General features: G+C 44.1%; 1 protein-coding gene across 6 annotated transcripts in view; it reads left to right on the top strand.

Moving 5' to 3' along the window:
• The window catches only part of NECAB2 (N-terminal EF-hand calcium binding protein 2), a 355,015-nt gene that overhangs the window by 53,665 nt on the left and 280,313 nt on the right, over window positions 1–21,037 (top strand). For 2 of the 6 annotated variants that reach the window (XM_039503541.1, XM_039503540.1), the window contains exons 1-2: window positions 4,385–4,648; window positions 20,849–20,873. The exons of 3 other annotated variants lie outside the window; for them this stretch is intronic. In XM_039503541.1, the coding sequence (XP_039359475.1) occupies window positions 4,424–4,648; window positions 20,849–20,873 (250 nt within the window). In that variant the 5' untranslated portion in view covers window positions 4,385–4,423. Of the gene's footprint in view, window positions 1–4,384; window positions 4,649–20,848; window positions 20,874–21,037 lie in introns of those variants that run through there. One more of the 6 variants, XM_039503543.1, reaches the window with a different exon arrangement.

Here is a 21,037-nt window from a genome sequence, read left to right as displayed (position 1 = left end):
CTGTATGTGAAAAAGACATTGGCCTACAGTTAAATTTAACTGCCCCATGGAAATTGCCAATGTTTTTCTAATGTCACTTCATATCATTGAAATATTTTTTCGAACATGTTACGTTGGAAGTGTTTTTTTTCCACATGTTGTATATAGAGTCCAAAGTTTCCCATGTGAATACTGATAACAAATGGCTAGGAAAAGGCACAGAAAAACATTATTTGTAAATGTATTCATTGAGCAATTTTGAATAATAAGTAAATGGGAGAGCATCATAAGCTGGCAATGGAAAATAGGATAATGAATTGACTGAATTATTCACATATGTATTTAGCAGGGATGGCTAAAGAGGAAGGATAAACAAATGAATATTTGGAGCAAGTAAATACCAAGGAAAGAGTGGAATCATTTAGTGTACAAGGGGATATAATTAGGTATATGGAGAAGTTTATGGTATTTATCACCACTGCACAATCTACTGAGCTGTGGAATAATCTCTCTCGAGAAGTGTCAGATCTCTCGGCACTGCCAAAAAAGTGTACATTGTGGGACAATTCCCCACTAACAAGGAGGGTTGGAGTTGACCAAATAGATCTATTCCACCTCCAACTTCTATAACCCACTCTTAACTCCACCCAGAATGGGCAACACAGCCAATCAAATTCCATACCGCAGCTATTTTCTAAGGGAGAAATTCACTGCTTCGCGGAGAGCCAGGAGAAGGCCTGTGTATCACTTAAGTCCCATTTAAGCCTTGTGCAAAGAAAGTGTAAGATATGAACCTTATGCCTTATCTTATGGTCTCTTTGCCATGAGGCTCACGTAGGACATAAGTGGGGCGTAGGCCTCGTGCTAGTCCTCTCAGAGGAATGAATTTCACCATAGGTGAATGCAGCCCAGTTAGCACATTGCATGCAGTTTCAATGAACCACCATAAAATCTCTGCAGCTTTTCAACTTTTTAATTAATTTTCAACTGCTGGGGAAAAAGTGAATACTGCAGCAAAGTGCTACCTAAATGAGGGGTGGTGAGGATGAAAGCAGTATCCCACAGCCAGTCTTTACGTGTGCTCTATTTATAACGCATTTCCAGAGCTCACCGCCATTATATGCTTATTCCAGCAGAGAGAACTGAGCTCCCAATCACTTGTCTTCAAGCAGCAGCTGAGCACCTACGCTTCTGAAATGAAACAATAACAAGTTTCTTCCTGGTTCACTCGAACAAGGAAAAGATGCAGCAAGAATGAAGTAGAGTTCTGCATGTCTACGCCTCGGATTTGCTCTGGGGTAGCTGCACTGGTGCAGTGGTCCCTAATGTAGATAAACTATACAATCCTACACGTGGGCTCCCATTATAATAATAATAATGAAGGATAAGGGAAAGAAGGAAAGAGCAATTAATGTGCAGGTCTGATCGGGCCTGTGGTGCAGGGGATGGATCACTTGATGATCACCTGTTCTGTTCATTCCCTCTGAAGCAGCTGGCACTGGCCACTGTTAGAAGACAAGATACTGGACTAGGTGGACCCAATATGGCTGTTCTTATGGTATTTTGGACTATAACACACTGTGACTCTCTAAGTGGGCGGCGATGAAGGGCTCAGGACAGAAACTTAGCAATGAAATTTTCACCAAGGAACCCAATCTTGCTCCTCACTGAAGTCCAAGACCGCTGCAGTCTACTTCAGTGGGAGCCTGACTCTAAGATAAGGGTTAAGGTTGCACTGAGGACCGCCAGATAAAAGGAGGATGGCTATCCAAGTACCTTCAAAGAAAGCTTGGTGTGTTCATATTATCTTAGTGGTTTGGAACCAATGGCCTTGAGCAGTGGTTCCAAAATCATGCTCTGTGGACCACTAGTGCTCTGCACTCCTTGGTGATTTATGGAGAACTGGTTGGTCATATACCGCTGGATGGCTTCTTTCCTTCCAGCTACAAAGTTGCATTACAGCTGTTTAAAAATACACACTTTCCTAATATTAGTCTTCCACGCAAGCAACTGCAGTAGCTGCCACAAATGTTTGATGTAGGTGGTCCCTGCATATACACACTGGAGGGGAGGTGGTCCATGCTATGGAAAAGCATGATCTGTCTATTAAGATGTAGTCAATCCTATTAAAAGGTTTTGGAGCTCCCCAGTCTTAGAGGATCATGAAGCAAAGCCTAGTTCTGTCTCAACTCAGCCAACTACAAGCAAGATATCTTGTAACATGGAAGGACACCATTAATATTTAAAATATATATGCATATTTATGTATATCTATAATGCCAAATCATTTTAAAACAGCACACTGACATACTATTAACAAAATACTAACTGACATACTATTAACAAAATAAAACAAAGTTCACTGGGATTGACATCAAAACACAGTCTGTGCTGCTCTGTGTACTGACCCAAAAATACACTTCTAATTAGAGATGACTCCCTGTGGTCTACTTTGAGAGGGTCTGGATCTGCACTTTGCTGCTTGGGTCTATCTCTAGTCTTAATTTTCTCCATTATTGTCCTTCCAATTTGTGAATATTTTGTGTGTGTGCAGAGGGTGCTCAGAGGGAAGATAAAGTGGGTTATGGCACTTTGGCAGAAGGATTTATAAATATTTTAAATAATACTTTTTGGTCTGTAGATGTAAACAGCACAAAGCATGTCTTTTTACAAGCAGAATTCTAGGATTAGGAATATTTGTCTAGTTGAGCCATGCAATTAGTTCAGCAGCTCTAGAAAGAGCCAAGTGGAATCAGCTGGCTGGTTTTGTGAGGGTTTTTTGTGGGGTGGCGGAAGTAGGTTGTTTTCTGGGTTTTCCTACATAAACGGGGGGGTCAAATTTTTGGTCTGACACAGTAATGATGGTGTGATAAATGAAGCGGGGTAGCTCCCTTTTATGGACAGCCAGCCAGTTAGCTGTAAAGTCCCTCTTGGTGGCTGTTCTCTGCTTGCTTTACCTGTTAAGGGCTAACAAAGTCCCCCAGGTAAAGGAAAGGAAGTGGGCACTTGAACAAAAGAGCCAATGGGAAGGCTAGAACTTTTTAAAATGGGGGAAAATACTTCCCCTTTGAGTCTGTTGTTGGATTTTTAGTGTCCCAAGAGGTTTGTGCATAAGTTGTTTAATTAGCTGGTGGCAACAACTAATTTCTTTTGTTTTATGTCTCAGCTCTTCCCTGGAGGGGGCTGTGCGTGAAAGGGCTTGTGTGGGTACCCCACAGGAAGGAATTCCCAAGTGCGCCTTCCTGGGTTCCAAAAAAAGGGGTTTTGCATTTGGGTGGTGGCAGCATTTACCAAGCCAAGGTCAGAAAAAAGCTGTCACCTGGGGAGTTTAATGCAAGCCTGGAGTGGCAAATATTAATTTTTAAAAATCCTTGTGGGCCCCCACCTTCTGCAATGGAAGTGCCAGAGTGGGGAGTCAGCCTTGACAGATGGAGACCAAGTAGAGGCATTTCCAGCAGCTTGTGCCTGAGAGAGGTTCTAGCTTCATCGGCAGGGCCAAGCAACCAAAATGGGCCAACTGTGAGTGGCATTGTGATCCTGTGTGCCAAGTCACACCACCATTGATTCAGATTTGGTCCCCCGTGACATGAGTCAGGACCGGTGGGTTCTAACCCTGGTTGTGGAAGAGGAGTGGGGGGTAGTGAGTGGAGCTGGGAGCCAGGACTCCTGGGTTCTAACCCTGGTTGGGGAAGAGGAGTGGGGGGTTAGTAATTGGAGCTGGGAGCCAGGACTCCTGGGTTCTAACCCTGGTTGGGGAAGAGGAGTGGGGGGTTAGTGAGTAGAGCTGGGAGCCAGGACTCCTGGGTTCTAACCCTGGTTGGGGAAGAGGAGTGGGGGGTAGTGAGTGGAGCTGGGAGCCAGGACTCCTGGGTTCTAACCCTGGTTGGGGAAGAGGAGTAGGGGGTAGTGAGTGGAGCTGGGAGCCAGGACTCCTGGGTTCTAACCCTGGTTGGGGAAGAGGAGTGGGGGGTAGTGAGTGGAGCTGGGAGCCAGGACTCCTGGGTTCTAACCCTGGTTGTGGAAGAGGAGGGGGGGGTAGTGAGTGGAGCTGGGAGCCAGGACTCCTGGGTTCTAACCCTGGGTGGGGAAGAGGAGTAGGGGGTAGTGAGTGGAGCTGGGAGCCGGGACTCCTGGGTTCTAACCCTGGTTGGGGAAGAGGAGTGGGGGGTAATGAGTGGAGCTGGGTTCTAACTGAATGGGGTTTAGTAGGAGCTGGGGGGCTGTGAGCAGAGGGCTGCAGCGCTTATCATTTAGCACAAAGCAGCTTCCCCCCGTCCCCCCCGCATCCTCCCCCCCATGTGGCCCCTTGGATCCGCCCCTGGCTGCTCCCCTCCTGTGAGTGTGCAGGGTGGGGTTTGCAGCGGTGCCAGCCAGCGCTGTCAGGGGTGATGCAGCCGGGGTGGGAGGGAATACCCCCGGCTCCAGCATGAGGACTGTGTGAAAGATGTGCGAGCAGGCAGCGCGCTACTGCAGGGACAGCGTCCACAAGATCCTCCACAAGCAGCAGCCGCAGATCAGGGGACTGGACGGGCTGCTCCGCTGGATAGTCACCAAGATGAGCGACAAGAGCCTCCTCTCGGACAGGGAGCTCCTGCAGGAGGGGCAGGCGGCCGCCGGCCAGGGCTTCCTGCCCGCGGGGCAGCGGAAAGGCACCTCGGTGATCCTGGATGTGAGTTCGGGGCTCGGGCCGCGCTGGGGGGCTGGGCGGCGGCAGGGCTCCCGGGGGCGGCGGGGGCGGGTCTCTCCCGGCCCCTGGACTTTACAGGGGGAGCCTGGACAGGTGCGAGTCGCGCCCTCACCCCGCTTTGCACGGCCCCGCTGCCGCCTCATGCCCCGCGGCCGGGCGGGACGCCCCCGGGTGGCGGCGGGGTTTGCAGCCGGGCATAGAGCAGATGCGGACGGGGGAGGGCAGGGGAGGCGCTTGCTCTGTCCGTGCAGCCGGACACAGCGGCACTTCAGCTCGGGCGAGGGGGGCCCCCGGTCCGGGCGGCTTTCAGCACCCCGGAGAGTTCAGGTTTAAAATGCGGGGCGAGGTGGGGGGGGGGTCTCGCATCGCATCGGATCTGCACCGCAAAGGGGAGCGCGGTGGTCCCTAGGAGCGGCCATGTGAGTGCTTTGGGCAGCAGGGACCCGGGTCTTACCGCCGCTTCTGAGAGCTCCAGTCCCTGCTGTCAGTTCCAGGTCAGGAGTTTCCGCTGAGCTGCTTCTCTGGGCCACTGGCAGCACCGAAAGGGAGAAGCTGAAACTCCCCCGGGCACTGTGTCAATACGAGTATTCGCTGCCCAAGCCAGCACAGGTTCGTTTGGAAGAACCTCCTAATGCTCCATTATGTGGTAGCAGTTTCCCCCAACCCCCAATCTTCTCTTGCTGGTACAATCGCTGCTTTTCCTCTTAAATGCACACGCTACTGTCTTCTGAGCTTGAAAAGTATCTGGGGTGTTTGTGTGGATCAATATTGCTGGGAGAGATGGGAGCCAGAAAGGGCAAAATCTATATGGACCGTCCATTTAGATGAATATTTTAAGGCAAACATCTGCTCTGCAGTTTGAGATTAGATTAAATGGGTTTGTTTGCACTTCAAAACCCGCTGTTTTCTAAATACATTTTATCAATGCAGTTGGCTAGGTTTCAGTCAATAGAAAGCAAATGGCACTTTAACAACACTGAAACTTAAGAATAGTTAGTGTTCCTAAACCTGGCTTGGCATGCTGAGTTAGTGGTGTGATGCAATTCCACTTTGATTATGGGAAATGGGATATCTCTTATTGTATTTAATTTACAGATGAATGATAGGTATTCTGTGATTGCCCAATAGCTAGTAACATCCAATATGTAGTTAGGTTAAATAAAAAATAAAACACAATGTATGGTATTATTTCTGGCACATTTCCTAAGGTGAAACTGTAAAGCAGTGGTTCTCAACCAGGGGATACACAGAGGTTTTCCAGGGGGTACATCAACTCATCTAGATATTTGTCTAGTTTTACAACAGGCTACATAAAAAGCACTAGTGAAGTCAGTACAAACTAAAATTTCATATAATGATTGGTTTATACTGTTCTATATACTGTACATTGAAATGTAAGTACAATACTTATATTCCAATTGATTTATTTTATAATTATATGGTACAAATGAGAAGTACTGAAAAATTGCTTGATAGTGTGCTGTGGCACTTTTTTGTAGGTTTGTCAGTTTTTGTAAGCAAGTAGTTTTGAAGTGAGGTGAAACTTGGTGGTACGCAAGACAAATCAGACTCCTGAAAAAGGTACAGTAGTCTGAAAAGGCTGAGAGCCACTGCTGTAAAGTGGATATTTTTTGAATGTTAAGCCTCAAATGAGCTTGGTCATTTGGCAGTTAAGGTACATTTAAACTGGATGTTTCAATCTCAATGAAATCTGTATTTGAGACACTTAATTTAAAGTATGAAAGAAAAGTGTGGGGCATATTAATGTAATTAAACCCTTTACAAGAGTAAGAGATATATAAAATGAGTTCATTCCAACCTTTGAGGTAGATTTCTTCTCTCAACTGTGCAAGAAATTAGTTGAGCATATTTAAAATTTTTACAAAATCAACCAAATGTTAAAAAAAAATAGTCCCAGAATAAAATAACTATGAATTCATTGATCTCTGGCATGTGAATTTCAGCCAAGAGAGATAATTTCAGTTGGTGACTAACTAAATAACTTGGGGGGAACATAGCCAGTCTGTACCATATCTGAGAGAGACTGTGTGTCAGGCATGAATGCTGGATTGCTTTGTAAAATGAAGATGATTAAACAGAATACCTTTTGCTGTGTTTTTTTCTCGAGATGCTAGGACATGCTCTCATTATGTGTGGCATGCTTGTGAAACATAATTGGGCTTTGTCAAATTTTCTTCTCTGCTATTCTTATGATTACAATAGTCTGTTTTTAATCATAAAAGTCTAATGAGAAAACTTCGGTAGTTTAACAATTTTTACATCCAATTCTGGGCTCAGACCGAAAGAGATGATGGGTTTATGAATTAACTAGTTCTGCCAAATTGAACTGCTTCAGATTGTCTTTGGCCCAACTAATACAATTGAATGTTGCTCCCAATCTAAATATTTTGGTGGGAAGAGACATGCTACTGTTTAGAAATAATTGATGCATAATGGAGACATTGAAAGAACCTAAGTAGCTAATGTGTTTTTGGTGATCTTACTTTTTTTTTTTCTCTACCTACTGAAGGTTTAACCAAAGATGGTTGGAACCTGTATTGCCAACATAGATGATACAGTTGCGCAAACAGTAATATTTTGGCCTGACAAGATGCTCAATAGGTGGAAGATATTGTTATAGTTAAAAACAGTCATATTAATGTTAAGCTCGATTCAACATGCCAGAATTTTTTTTTAAATGGGAAGAGGAGAGATTGATATGAGAAAACGTGAAGTATAAACTTGTAAAATTATGTAACCATGGGGAAACAAAACAAACTATAATGCACGGCACATTCATCTGTATCTGAATCATTCCTTTGCTTTCCACTTAGATTGTTAAAGATCTTTTTTTGCATTATCTCTTATGGGTTGAAAGTAGAATTGGATGAATGCTGCAAAAATAATTTGAAAATGTTGTGGTTCTTTAAAAGTTTGCTTTACCTTCATTATTTATAACTACAGCGAGAGCTTCAACTGAGATTGTGACTCTGCTGTCTTAGGCTCTTTATAAACACCTGCTGAGGCAGTTACCACTCCAAAGAGCTTACAATCTAGATAAGATAGACAAAGGGTGGGAGAAAGGAAGTATTCTCCCCATTTTACAGATCTGGAACTTAAGGCACAATGAAAGACTTGTCCAAAAAGTCTGTGGCAGAGCTGGGAATGCAATTTAGGGCTCCACAGTCCTTTTCCAATGCCCTAATCACAAGACCATCCTTCCTCTCGGCAGTTCATGGGTAGGCATGCCAAACCCGTGAAAAAAACGCAGAAATTGGGCTTGTTTTTGGCTTAATTGGCTTATGAATTGCTTGTTGGCTAGTTTTTGCCTTGTAGTTTGTTGCTCCTTTTTTTTGATCGGCTCCCAGCAAGCAGGGGTAAGTGGCAGCAAGCAGGGGCAAGGGGGAGAGAGAGTCAGGGGTGCAAAGCAAGCCCACCACAGTCCCAGACTGCACTCTGGGGGGATTTAGTCACATAGAGTGTTGAGGTTCTCAGGGACTGGCTTGTTTTGGCCTTGTTTTGAAATGGGATTAGCTTGATTTTAGGCTTATTGTGAAAGTTGGGGTGCTTATTTACCATGTGAAAGATGCCAACTGTGTTCATGGGCCCTTTATGTCATTGCTTTCCATGAACTTTTACTCTCAAGAATATTTGCTAAAAGCAAATTTAAGATCACTCTCAAATTCTCATGGAAGAAACTTGTTCTCTTTCCAAGAGCATCAGCACCAGAAACCTGAATGAGTTCCATTAATCCATTCAGGGAATAAAATATACCACGTGACTTATTTGACTAGTCACAACTAAGCAGTTTGAATTCTGGAGAGAAAGCTGTAGAATAAATGATCTGTGAAAAATTTAATCAAATATATTTGAATACCAAATCTAAGCAAATCACAACCCGTTCACAGGCAGCTTAACACTCCAAAGAAGATTAAATTTGTTTAAATCGTTGGTTATGAATTAGTCACTCAGCTCAGATGCCTGTTCTGAAACTTACAAATTATCCATGTTACTTATTTCCATTCTTTATTCTTTCTCCTGCTCTAAATTTCTTTTGAGTTATGCATCCCTGATACCTTTCCTTCAAGTTCATAACAACTACAGATCTGTCACATCTTACGTGCATTTAACATGTGTGATTTCAGCTTTACGCGGATGGCAAAAAAAAAAAAAGAAAAATAACAATTTAAATACTGTTTCTGTAGCGCGGGCAATTCCGCCCGCCTTTCAACTCAATGTAATTTTGACTATACGTGGTTTTCGCTTTACGCGCTAACCGCGGAACGGAACCCCCACGTAAGATGAGACAGACCTGTATCTAGGCATTTAAGAAAGAGGTACTGTACAGACAGCAGGATCAAAAATGCATGTGCAAAATACCTACCACACAGCATGGTGTTGGAATTTTAGATTTTTCTGCATGACTTTTTGAATGAATCTACACATTTAACTTTTTACTGTACACAGTCACTGGACACTGACTTAAGAAAAGCCCCTGCCTAGAGTACGATAAACTGTATAATACCAATTTGGAAGCTGATATGATTTGTTGGCCTTAGTGAAAGGTCCTTACATAGCTATCCTTGTTAATTGATTTGTTATCGACTAATGGCCTCTTTGCTGTGCCAGAGTGACAGGAGTTCTGTAAAGACAATGGGGTAGATAGGGAAGGGGACAGGTGGGGATTGGTAAGTAACAGACAATGATCCTTTGGTGTGGTTAATGACAAACATTGATGGGTTCTTAAGAAAGTGCTCATCCACAATGGAATAGTGGCTCTTCATGGGACCTTGAGGGTCAAGGAAGGATAAAATGGAGAAGGTAGAATGGGTGAGATCTCATGGTCTCCATCAGGGACAAGAGAAACATCATTTAGGGATAGAAACTAGTTTGAGTCCAAATGTTCCTTGCAGTATTTTTCTGCGTCTTGCACCGGTCTGCAAACAGGCTCATGTACATTCTTTTGGGTGAGTAAAATAGATGATAAATAGTGTTTAAAGGTGCAGTTTAAGATTCTGGTATTCCAGGTGTTAAAATATATCATGTAAAATTGCAGACTAGCTTTTCTGAACCCTATTAATAAATGAATGGAGACTATCTTTAAACACTGGGCACTTCCCAGCATAAATGGGGCTTTAAAATAGTGATTGATACGTGCTAGGAAAGAGCAATGGTAGGTTATGCTGTGCTGATTTCTTGCACCAAGATACATGGAAAGCATCATTCAGCATTTAAAGCTAATTTGCTGCCATATCAGCAAAATCAGCCTAATGTGCTAGGATCAGACAGGGGTCTGTATCTACATAGTCGTCATCAGCATGGATCTCAATGCATTCCCACATTTTGAAACTCAACTATGTAACATTGCACCCGTTTGCACGCTGGTGCATTACAGCAGCATGCAGAGTACCTGTCGTTGTTAATTTTGTATAATGTGCCATAGTTACAGCCCATAATACTCAGTGATCTCTGAGCAGTCTGATTGGGGAGCACTCCTCGTTAACAGACACCAATTTGCACACAGCTTTCCTGCCCTGTGGTTCAATTATTTATAACATTTGACCACGTAGTTTATTAAACTGGTCGTCTTGATTCCCAGCTGGGGTGGTAACTAAATTAAGACTATACTGCAGCATTCATGCTGGCTATCAGTAGTTAATCCAGTACTGCTAGACCCAAGCATTCAAAGATCATGAATCGGGCCAACCAAATTAATGAGACTTCCTTAAAGATCACGAGAGTTTAAAAATAATATATGTTGAGTTATTTTGATTTGCCTTCTGGGTTATTTAGAGATGATGAGGACTAAAATGTTTTATCTGGAATTCTCTCATAATCAGGCACGGCGGTGTGTTTTTTTTTTAAAAAAAAAAACCCAACCCCCACAAACACCAAATATTGTGAGACTATTAATAAAATTGCAAGAGTGGTAACACCATTAAACTGTAAAGACGAAGGGAAATAGTGCAAAGGAACTGTACCAAATCATATAATTTGTGTGTGTAGGTGTATATACACATACAATGTAAAATGTAAATTGCAAGAAGCCCTGGGGATGAGAGCAGTAGACATATCTAGAGAGAACCATTTATAACTCCATCTGGTCAGCACGCAGACACCTATTTGCAGACCATTGGTATCAACCACTTCCTGCTGCCCTGCTTTTAAATTAAAAGCGCAAGAGTAGTGGCTGAAATTAACACTGAAACAAAGCTGTGTTTGAATAAATCATATTAATAACATAGCTTAATTCATAGATAGCAGCAACAAAAGGTGATAATCAATATTAAACTGTAGGCAGGTGAGTCCTGTGTGGTTTAAATACATGGGGTCAGATTTTTATAAGCGCCCATCTCCCTCTTGGCATCCCATTAAGTGTCCATCTTTTGAAAGGCCTCAACCAGGTTTCAGAAAAGCTCAGCATCCAATATGCCAAGCCCTTTCGAAGATCTGGCCCATGAGATGCATTGACTAGTGGAACACTCTCCTCTCCATTCTCTAACACTTCTGATTAGGGCTTGTTGCTCTTCGTTCTCCTTCCATATTTCTCAGCTCTTTAATAATCTGCTCTGTGGCCAAATTCTACCCTAGATGACACCTGCACAACTCCTTTTATTGACTTAAATGAAGCTGCATGGATGTAACTTCGGGAAGAATTTGGCTTGTGTTTAGCAGTGACTTCCCAAATGTAGAACAAAGAACCAACATTTTTTGTAATTCTCTCTCTCCCTTAGTCTCTATTCTAGCTCTAGCTAGTAAAACAATCACATTTCCAATATTTTCTTCTTATTCTGTTCCCCTCTCCTGTTTTCAATGTACTCATTCTTTCTCTCCTCCTCTCCCTTTCACCCCTGTAACTCTGCTCATTTCTCTCTCAGGATGAAAAAATGGAGGACTGGAAATGACCCTTCTCCTCAATCTCCACTTATAAAATCCAAAAGCTTTCCAGTATCTCAGAACGCCCTGACCTCTAGAGTGTTAATAAGACTCTGATGGGGAGCAGAGCTTAGCTAAAGACTGGGCACGATATACATATTTAAGTATTGCTCAACTGCAGGGCCAGTCATGTGCCCTGTAGAAAGGAGTTGTTGATCTCTGTCTAGTTCCCGGCTTACATCTTCCTGCATCACATTTGTGTTGGCTTTCTCAGCAGAGGCCAAGAGCTAAAGGGACCTAGCGATCCCGCAAGGTCAGAGTAGAAGTTCCAGGCTGGAACACTGTACTGTATGTGTACTGGGATGTGGGCAGGAGAGCTCGCTCGCACTGAAGTCTGTACTGCATCTGTTCTGTGCAGTAATAAAAGACCATCAGACCTTCCACCAGTACTAAAATATTAAAGAAGAAATAAGAGTGCTCCACAGAACAATACAGAGGTTTGACTCCTCTGTATCCTGTCTGAAATTCACTTCATTCCAAAGCATGATCTCGCCGCATGTGGTGAGAGCTCCTTTTGAAAATCAATAGGAAGGGTGAAGTATAAATGATCCTTTTCTCCAGCACATCACCTGCTTTGGTAAAATATTGCCATGGCAAGCTAGCATTTTACACCTGCAAGTCAGTGAAGTTTGGAGCCGAAGTAGAGATGCTGTTGAACCATAGATATCTATGGGAATATTACATCCAACAAATCTTTGTGTGGAAATGGCCTCTTGAAACCTGCACTCCTGTCCAGCTGTTATTCAATTATGCCTTTTGAAGCGTTACTGAGATCCTTGCTGAAGGCATAGGTTGCCTCCCTTCCCCCTGCCCCAGCCTCCTTTCCTAAGAAAGAAAGAAAGAAAAGAGGAAGATAGCATCCTGTGTAATCCAGCTATTAACACCCCTTTGGCAGATGCTCCTTCCTTTCATTTAGCTGTGCCACGTTAGCACCATAACTCTCTCCACTAATAGTACTTCTTGATGCTTGTCCTGTAAGATGCACACCCACTCAATACTTCAACAAGTACGAAGGAGACAGAGGTCATAGGTACTTACATTGCTAAGAAGACAACCAGAACTGATTGCAGCGGGAGCAAGAAAGATCTTTTAAAGACCCTGGTGGGTGGAAAGTGTCTGTAACTGTATTAATGTAGAAAAACAAATGGGTGAATGCAAAAGAGCATAAGAATTCCTTTGAGAAGTGAGCAATTGATTGAAGAGACTAGAGGCCAGATTCCCGACCCTACTAAACCTCTTCGTGCTACTCTGGCTTAATTGGCTTTCTGAAGGTACTCTTGGCAGGGGCTCATAGTGGCATGGCTATCCTCGGCCGCCAGAAGCCATCAACATCCAAATGGAACTTAGAGCAGCCCTGAGCCTGCCTTCAGTTGCACCAAAGGCCAAAATTGCCTGTGGCTGGCTCCAAATCATGGCGTACCATCCACCTTTTGAGGTCTCCCCTGAGTCCAGCAGCGATCACATACATATGAAGGTCTCATTACCTATTTCTGAAATGTAGCTTCTGCCCACCTCTTGTAGCCTTAAAATTCCACCTTTCCTACAAAGGATGTCCTGCCCTAGTGCATGAATTCCATTGATTAGCAGTGAGTTCCTGTAGAAAACACACTTCCATCCTGCGGGAAAGGTGTCTATTTTATGCTCCAGGATTGTCTCATAACGAGGTGAAACTGCGAGAGGAATATAAATATGCAGGGAATAAATACCAAAATAAGAACTTGGCTAGGACACCTTGGTTTGCAACCCACAGTCTTGTGAAAAGTAGGAGCTTCAGTAGGATAAGATCTGCAATGACTTAGGGTCTGTCTATACTGCAGCTGGAAGCATGCTTCTCCATGCAAGTAGACAGATGTGCTACCTCTGCTGCGCTGCAAATAGCAGTGTAGTCAGGGGTGGCGGGCTGAGGCTAGCAGCCCGAGTACATACCTAGGGAGTCCTTTGTACTCGGGTGGCTAGCCTGAAGTGCCACCCATGCTACCCCTGGCTGCACTGCTATTTTTAGTACGCTAGCTCTCCTTGTGCTGTCTGTCTACTTGCATGGGGAAGCACGCTACCAGCTGCAGTGTAGATGTTCCCTTAGTAGTCTGATCTGGAACACAGCATCTCCACAGACCAGAGCCCCTATCGCCAGGTGGGGCAATACTTCAGCACCCGGAGGAAAGCGTGCGGTGCACTGAGTCACCACCGCTCTCTCTTCTGTGGGAGTTGATGTTGGCCACCCCTCTGAGCACTGATCATGTCAACCCATGCTTAACTCATGAGAGCTGCTGATGGTGGGTGACATAACCCAAAGCGATGTGGCTGCAGGTACTTAGATTGTGTTACTGTTTTATGTTAATAATGGAAGGCGCATCAGCCCTCCCTGCAGTCATGAGACGGGCATTTACTAACAGTGGCGGAGCGAAGGGAAGATTTACTTTGACACACCTGATGCAAGAACAGAAACCCCATGGTGCCAGTCTTCATGGATCTGATGGGGAGTCAGGACTCATTTTGTAGGAGAGCCTAGGAAAGGCCTTGTCTGTATTCCTAAATTCCTCTACACACATGATACTACAACTATTGATCAGACTTTTTTATACAACTGAACATTTTTATTTTCCTTTGCCCTCTCCCCTAGAGTCTCCTCCTTCAGCAGGCTTCATCACACCTCACTTATCCTTCTACTAGCAGCACAGGAAGTGAAAACTGCCGTTGAATCGTGTGTGGTTTTTTTTGTTTTTGTTTTTTTTAAACCCATCATATTAACCTGCTGCAGGAATAATAAAAAACCCTACATGAAATATAACAATTCTTTGACTTAAGGAAGTGATTGTGGGAAATGAGCGAAATTGCCAAGAAAACCACAATTAAACAGCCTCCAGAGTTGCAGATTTGCATCCAAGAGCTTTGAGGACATCCTAGGCAGCATTGAACATTTAGATTATAAAAGCTGATTTTTCAAGGTTTTAGTATTGTAGCTGTTTTAAACTGCTTGGGGTGAATTAAATGAGTGTTTTCAAGAAAAGCTGTCATCCCAAACATTGTTTTAAGCAGCAGCTTCACCTAGTTTAACAACGACAACAAAAACATTTCAGTTCTGTTTCACCTGTGATTTTTTTGTCAGTCTTTACTTTAAAGGCTAATTTTATTACAAAATAGCTTTTGTTCTCAGTTAATTGCTAAAATGGACTAGTGCCCCATTAGTATCTTGCAAACAATTGGCTGGCCATGTTTATTTCTTGTGTTTATTCCACTGAAGTCAGTGGGTTTACATAATGGATTAACTTGGCCGACATTTTGAAAAGCTTGCGTGTCTAATACATTTAGAAACGTGGATGAGAAGCATGCACTGGAGGGTGGTAAGGACAGTATTTTGGTTCAGGGATAATCTGCTGTTTACTTCTTGAAAATGGTAGGTGAGCCTGACAATCAGAGAATTGGAGGTGATGGGATGGAAAGGACATTCCTAGTCATCTGAGTCCGTGCTTGTGTGCTGTGCAGAGCTCCCAGTGGTCACACATCTCCTCAGTCAGTGGGGTGAAGCATGTATAGTATTAAGGGCAGAATTTATCCATTAATATTTAATCTCCTCTAGTCTTTGTGACCTCCAATGCAGTTGTCTTGACTAAGTCTAAGTGACTTCACTGCCAAATTAAAATGGCACAAACAATGTCACTGCAAATCCAGAGAGATCACACTTTGGGGTGGATGCAGACCTACATTTTGCAGGAACTGACACTGAGGGAAAGGAGCCAGACTTTTCCCTCTTCATAATATTTCTGATTTGGTTAGAGTTCAAAATGCTGCTGTGACTGACGCTCAAACTTTTGGTACTGTGGGAGCTTTGTGTAAAGGGGTTAGAGCTGAGTCTTCTGATCTGTGTCTTCCAGCAGGGCTCAAATACCACCTGTAAAGAGCTGGTCAGAGTTCCTCCTTACATTTTGTGTTTCAACCCTGCAGTTCTGCATTGACTCAAATGAAGCGCCCAGCCCAGCCATACTCCTTGTCTCTTTCCAGGGCTGAATTAAGGCAATCTGGGGCCCTACGCACACCATGACACAGACCCTCTTTTGGCTCCACCTCTGCCTCCTTGCCCTGGCCCATGTTTTTGGTGGCGGGGTGCTCCTCCCATCCCAGACAGACTGGGACAATTGCATGTGGGCCCCTTCTCTCCTGAGGCTTGGCAGCAGGGCTCCTCTTCCTTTGGGAGCTGCAGAAGTGGCAGCCACGGTACCCTCTTCTCCCCAGAGAGACAGAGGTGGTAGCAGGGCCCCTCAGAGCTTACCCCAGCAGCTGCAGCATATCTCCTGGAATGGTGCTTCTCTCCTGTCACACACACGCTGTTGGAGTGGTGTCAAGGCATCCAAAGTAGTGCATCTTGGAGTTAATACCCCTGTAGTGGTTCTGCAGCAGGATTCCTCCTCCTCCGGGTCAGTGGGGGGCCAGCCAACCCCACTACGTCTTTGGGCATCGCCTGTCACTGCCTGGGGAAGACGATATCTGTTATCAGCCCTCTCCCGCTGGGCTGCAAGGACTCCGCCCTCTGTCACGTCCTGTCCTTCCATCGGCGGGTCCAAATCCAACTGCCGGCAGAGGTGCATGACGGGGTGGCACTAGAGGGGTCCTTTTTTGTGCCCTACCATGGAACTCTTTACTGGGTGCACTACTCCTGGGGGGAGGCTTGGTATTACCTCTTCCGGGCGATGAGGCATGTCCAGAGGGACTGCCCCCTGGTCCAACATGGAGGGGTGCCTGGGACCTCTGAGACCCAGGAGGGCACTGGCCCTGCCATTGCTGGCAACCCTGGTGGTCTGGCCCCTGTAGCTGCACCTTCTCCTTCCTCCATTGATCCCGCTTGGGCCCCCATCGCACCCAGATGAGTGGGTGGGCCCGGCTCCATTGTGTGCATACTTCCACCTTTTCATGTTCTCTGCATGTATAAATATCCCCTGTCTGTGTGTTCCATTCTATGCATCCGAAGAAGTGAGCTGTAGCTCACGAAAGCTCATGCTTAAATAAATTTGTTAGTCTTTAAGGTGCCACAAGTACTCCTGTTTTTTTTAGTCTGGTATGTTACTCCCAACTTTATTAATGGCTTTGGCTGTCGACTCTTGATCTCTGTTTAGTGAAAGGAGACTCTCGGGGTTCGTATATTATTTCCATTGGCCCTACTAGGAATCTCACACAGTGACCAAGGAGGAATTAGAGCCTTTTAATGAATTAACAGTCTCTGCTCTAGTGACAAATTGCAAAACATAAACACAAAAGGGAGGAAAGTTAATACATGCCCATGATCTGGATCCTAGAAATTCTGGTGCTTGCCAATTTCTAGCAGGGCTATCCAACTCTGCCAGTGTATGTTAGTGCATCATTTTTTCTAAAACTTTGCCACATGAGTGGCATCTTAAGAGATGATCCATAATTCAGCATCTCCCACACTTTTTTAAGTTAACTCCTGAGCTAGGTCACATTTTGTGTTTAATCTGTCCTTGGCCATACTACTACTGTATGATAAGGTCTGGTCTTCTATGATGGGATTTTTCCCTAGATTATACTCTCAATAATGCATTTCTCAGGGTAATAAATTGGAGGAGAATCTTCCCTTGTTAGGATTTCAGTGAGATGAGAACCGAGCTCCCAAACAGCTCTTTACTTGTCCCAAAACATTGTTAAAAAGCTACATTTCTTACTACCGATGATTCCCCCCTCCGACCATCACACTTTGAGAGCAGAATGTCTCCTCCAACACCTTAAATAGCTTTTACTGCTTCTGTATTACACTTTATATAGTGTCTTTGATTCAAGGCACCAGAGAACAATAACAGAAGGATGCAGCAAGGAAACAAAAAATGTGCAGTAATCAGCATTTAAAACACAAAGATAACATCTGCTGATCCTGTGTGAGAGTAAGAAGAAAAGAGGAAAGGGAAAAACATTGCATACAGAGGCAGCATACAATGGGTATTGTTTATAGGGGTGTGTCCAACGGCCCAGTGAATGAACCTTTCCTAGTCAAACTGAGGACATTACATGGGCTCGCTTGATTTATTCTTCTGTTGTTTGTTGTGGGGCTCCGTGCTATAACCCAGATGCAAGGCAATGTTGTCCACTTAGCTACATTTTAAAAGATTGGATTTACAAATAACTGCTTCCTGATAGACATGCCCTTGGCAGGCTGCCCACATATGGCCCAGTCCTGCAAACCTGAAGTCAATAGGAACACTCGGATGGGTAGGATTTTACACTTACTTTTTTCACTGTTCTCGTTGGGCTCATGGGGAACCCACAGGAATGGGGTTTGGAGTGCAGGAATTCTCAGACATGCTCCTTGTGGAGATGTCTCTTCAATTCACTCCATCTGGGTGTACAGTTTACCCCTCCCATGGGACCATTTCCAAGGGATCAGTTGGTGTCTAGGTCCATTTATACAGAAACCCAGTGCCAGCTCTGTCCCCAATACACCCTCCCCATGACTGGCAGAACTGATGAAGTTTTAACAGCAGCTGCTGTTCCGAGGGCCCTCTGATGCAGTCTGTCAGGCCTTCTCTGACCCCTTCTGAAGGCCTTGTCACCCTGACAACCCTTGCAGAAGGAAAACCCACTCGGACCAGGCTACCAGCATGACTTAGTACTCCAGAGGCCTAGATGGGCCAGGCAGAGACACCGACCAATCAGGAGCCAGCAGGCCAGTTAAGAAAGCTTGCCTGCTTCTTCTCAGGGGCAGTGTGAGGTGCCACTGGGAAGGGGAGGAACTCCTCAGTGCTAGGCCAGAGCCCCTAGGCCAGGCCAGGGCCTTGCCCTCAGCACTGCAGCTAAGCACTTGAATTTGAGGTTTATGCTCTTTATTTAAAGGCGTAGACAGCCACATTTGGGTTTATTTTTTTTATTTAATTGTTTAGAGACTGATGCCAAACTTATGGCAAGGGGCACCATGCTCCAAACAGGTGTCCAAAGCTAGTAGACTAAGGCAGAGAGCATCTCCAGTACCAGGCTTGGTCCCACAGGGGCTGCTATGGGGCAGCCCCATCTGCCACATGTTCCTTTTAAGAAGGGTTGTGGGAGTGAAACTCTAATGCAGCCTGTATGCCTATCCAAATGGTATCTAAACCTTTTCAGGGTTGCGAAAGCGGGTAGTAAACTCTCATGAACAGGCCTATTTCCAGTATTCTCTGTGTGGTCAGGCTGGGGAGATTACAAGAAGTGTCTTTCTCTCAGTGTTTCATCACAGTTTTTTCCTGTCCCTTCTAAAAACAGGAAGAGCAGGAGAGGTGAAGGGGAAATTAGTTGAACTTTTGAACCTCTTAATAGCTTGGGTTTGGATTTGGGCTGTGTGTGAGTGAACAGTTGGGTCCTTTGTTATTGCACACCTATTTGCCTATCACTACACTTGACTCAGGTAATGGTCTCTTTGTGTGTGCATACTCCCCCAGGTGTCTTATGTTCATTCCAGTGGCTGAACCTCAAAAAGAGTATCTATACTGAGGCTGAATGAACCCCACTGGGTCCAGCTGATGTTGGTTACACAAGCCAAACCCTGCAGGATCTGTGTGTAGAGATTGACAGTGGGCCAGCATTTGGTGCCTTCTCTTAAAGGTCTTGAGTTCTGAGTTTGGTTTGACTTTTCTAATATGGGTCTTATTGTATCGGAACTTGCGTGCTCATCCTTAAATATTATATAATATTGAGTCATTGTCTTTGTACAGTATCCATTTTGAGCCTTATATAGGATAGGCGATACCCTAGGTAGAACATTGATTTAATGTTACTTAATTAAATAGTATTCATTTAAGTAACACATTGTGCAGTTCAATTTGCCTCCTGGGTTCCTTCTTTCATGCAGCATTTTCTCCTTTGATTTTTTTTTTAAATGAATTTATGACCCAGAAAATAAGACTTCATTTTATGACCGACTCTGAGCTGCTTGCTGCAGCTTTTATTCCCTCCACAATGAAATCTTTCTTTTGTTTAGCCAAATTCTCCTTTCTAGTCCAAAATAATGGGCTCAGGCTTAAAGAGGAGGAGATGATGATGATGATTTCCCTTTTCACACTGAGCATTTAAATTTGCAGCAATATATGGGAAAATCTATGCCAACAGTTATTTGTCTCAGTTACCTATCAAATCCCAGTCTTCACAAGAGTTCCTCATTATTAATTGTGTTGTGCCATGATGGCCAACTCCTTGGCACAAGCACCTTGTCTCCTCCTCTTTGATCCAGAGCGAAACGCGAAGTTGATGCTTAATAGGTAGAAACAAGAACTCACAAAGGGATTCTGATCCTGGCCCCACTGAAATGCTAAAGGGTTTTGTGGCAAAAAGTCTATTGACTCTTTAGTGGGGAGTAGGACTGGTTCTGGCTGGCTGGAGAGTCAGCACAAGGGTGTGAGTACAGTACTTTGAAGTGAGAGCTATCGTCTTTCCATTTCCTTCTTTGAGCAAATACTTCACTTTTGAAGTGGTAGGCTGGATGGCTTAGGACAAAATAGAGTATGTATATGAAGCCTGGCACCTCTCTCCCTGATAGTAGTGACTGAAAGTTATCACTGCTTGATGCCCTCTAATAGTTCTTAATAGAATGAGTTGGTGGTTTCCATTAATTTCTAGAGGATAAATATCTATACTTCAAAATCAGCACTACTCTCGGATGCATTTTTGTTGGCAATCTCAGTAGTGAGAACAATGATTAGCATGGAAAGGCCTGGTCTACCATAGTCTAGAGGAATTTTGCAAACATTTCATACTGTTAGCTCCAGTGGTGCTTAACTAGTGTCAGCAAATTTACAAGCCCTAGCATAGACTGGAAACTGGCTGCTACTGGTATCTTAAGCACCTGCTCTGAGCAAGGTTGGATGAATGTTTAAAACACCAGAAGAGTAGAGATGTTTGCACTACTCCTGTCTAAGATGTAACTTACTCTGCGCATAAATGAAAATTCTAATACTGTTAGTCCAATAACTTCCTTCCCCAGTAATCACTTAAATTCTGGGGTCTGTGGCCCCTCCTTCATCAGGAAAGGGCCTTTTCTAGTGGATGCCTCCTACCATCCCAGGATATAATAGGCCAATAACTTCTGTTTTTCACAGTAAATACTCTCTAAAATACAAAATAAAAATACCATTAGAAATGAGCTTTGACAGGCTAGAAATCTTGATCACACTGTTCAGGTTTGGAACTGGATATAATCTTGGGATTAACCATTTAGTAAAAAAGAAATGTAACAAATCACAAAAAATAGTAAAAATGTCTCTCTTCTTTTAATTCTAGATTTTCAGACGCGCTGACAAAAATGGTAAGTCTGTATATTCATATATATTTATTTTGCTTTTCTTTTTAATGAGCCTAGAATGTTCTCATGGATAATTGTATGTAACTCCTCCTCACCCCCAAGCCTCATACAACCCAGGAGACTTTAAGAGAGCAATGCAGGTTAATGCTTTGAAAAGGAAGGTCATG

This window comes from Mauremys reevesii, linkage group 16, assembly GCF_016161935.1.
Source record: "Mauremys reevesii isolate NIE-2019 linkage group 16, ASM1616193v1, whole genome shotgun sequence".
NCBI lineage: Eukaryota > Metazoa > Chordata > Testudines > Geoemydidae > Mauremys > Mauremys reevesii.
Note: the sequence above shows the minus strand (reverse complement) of the source record. Positions and strands in the feature narration are given on the sequence as shown.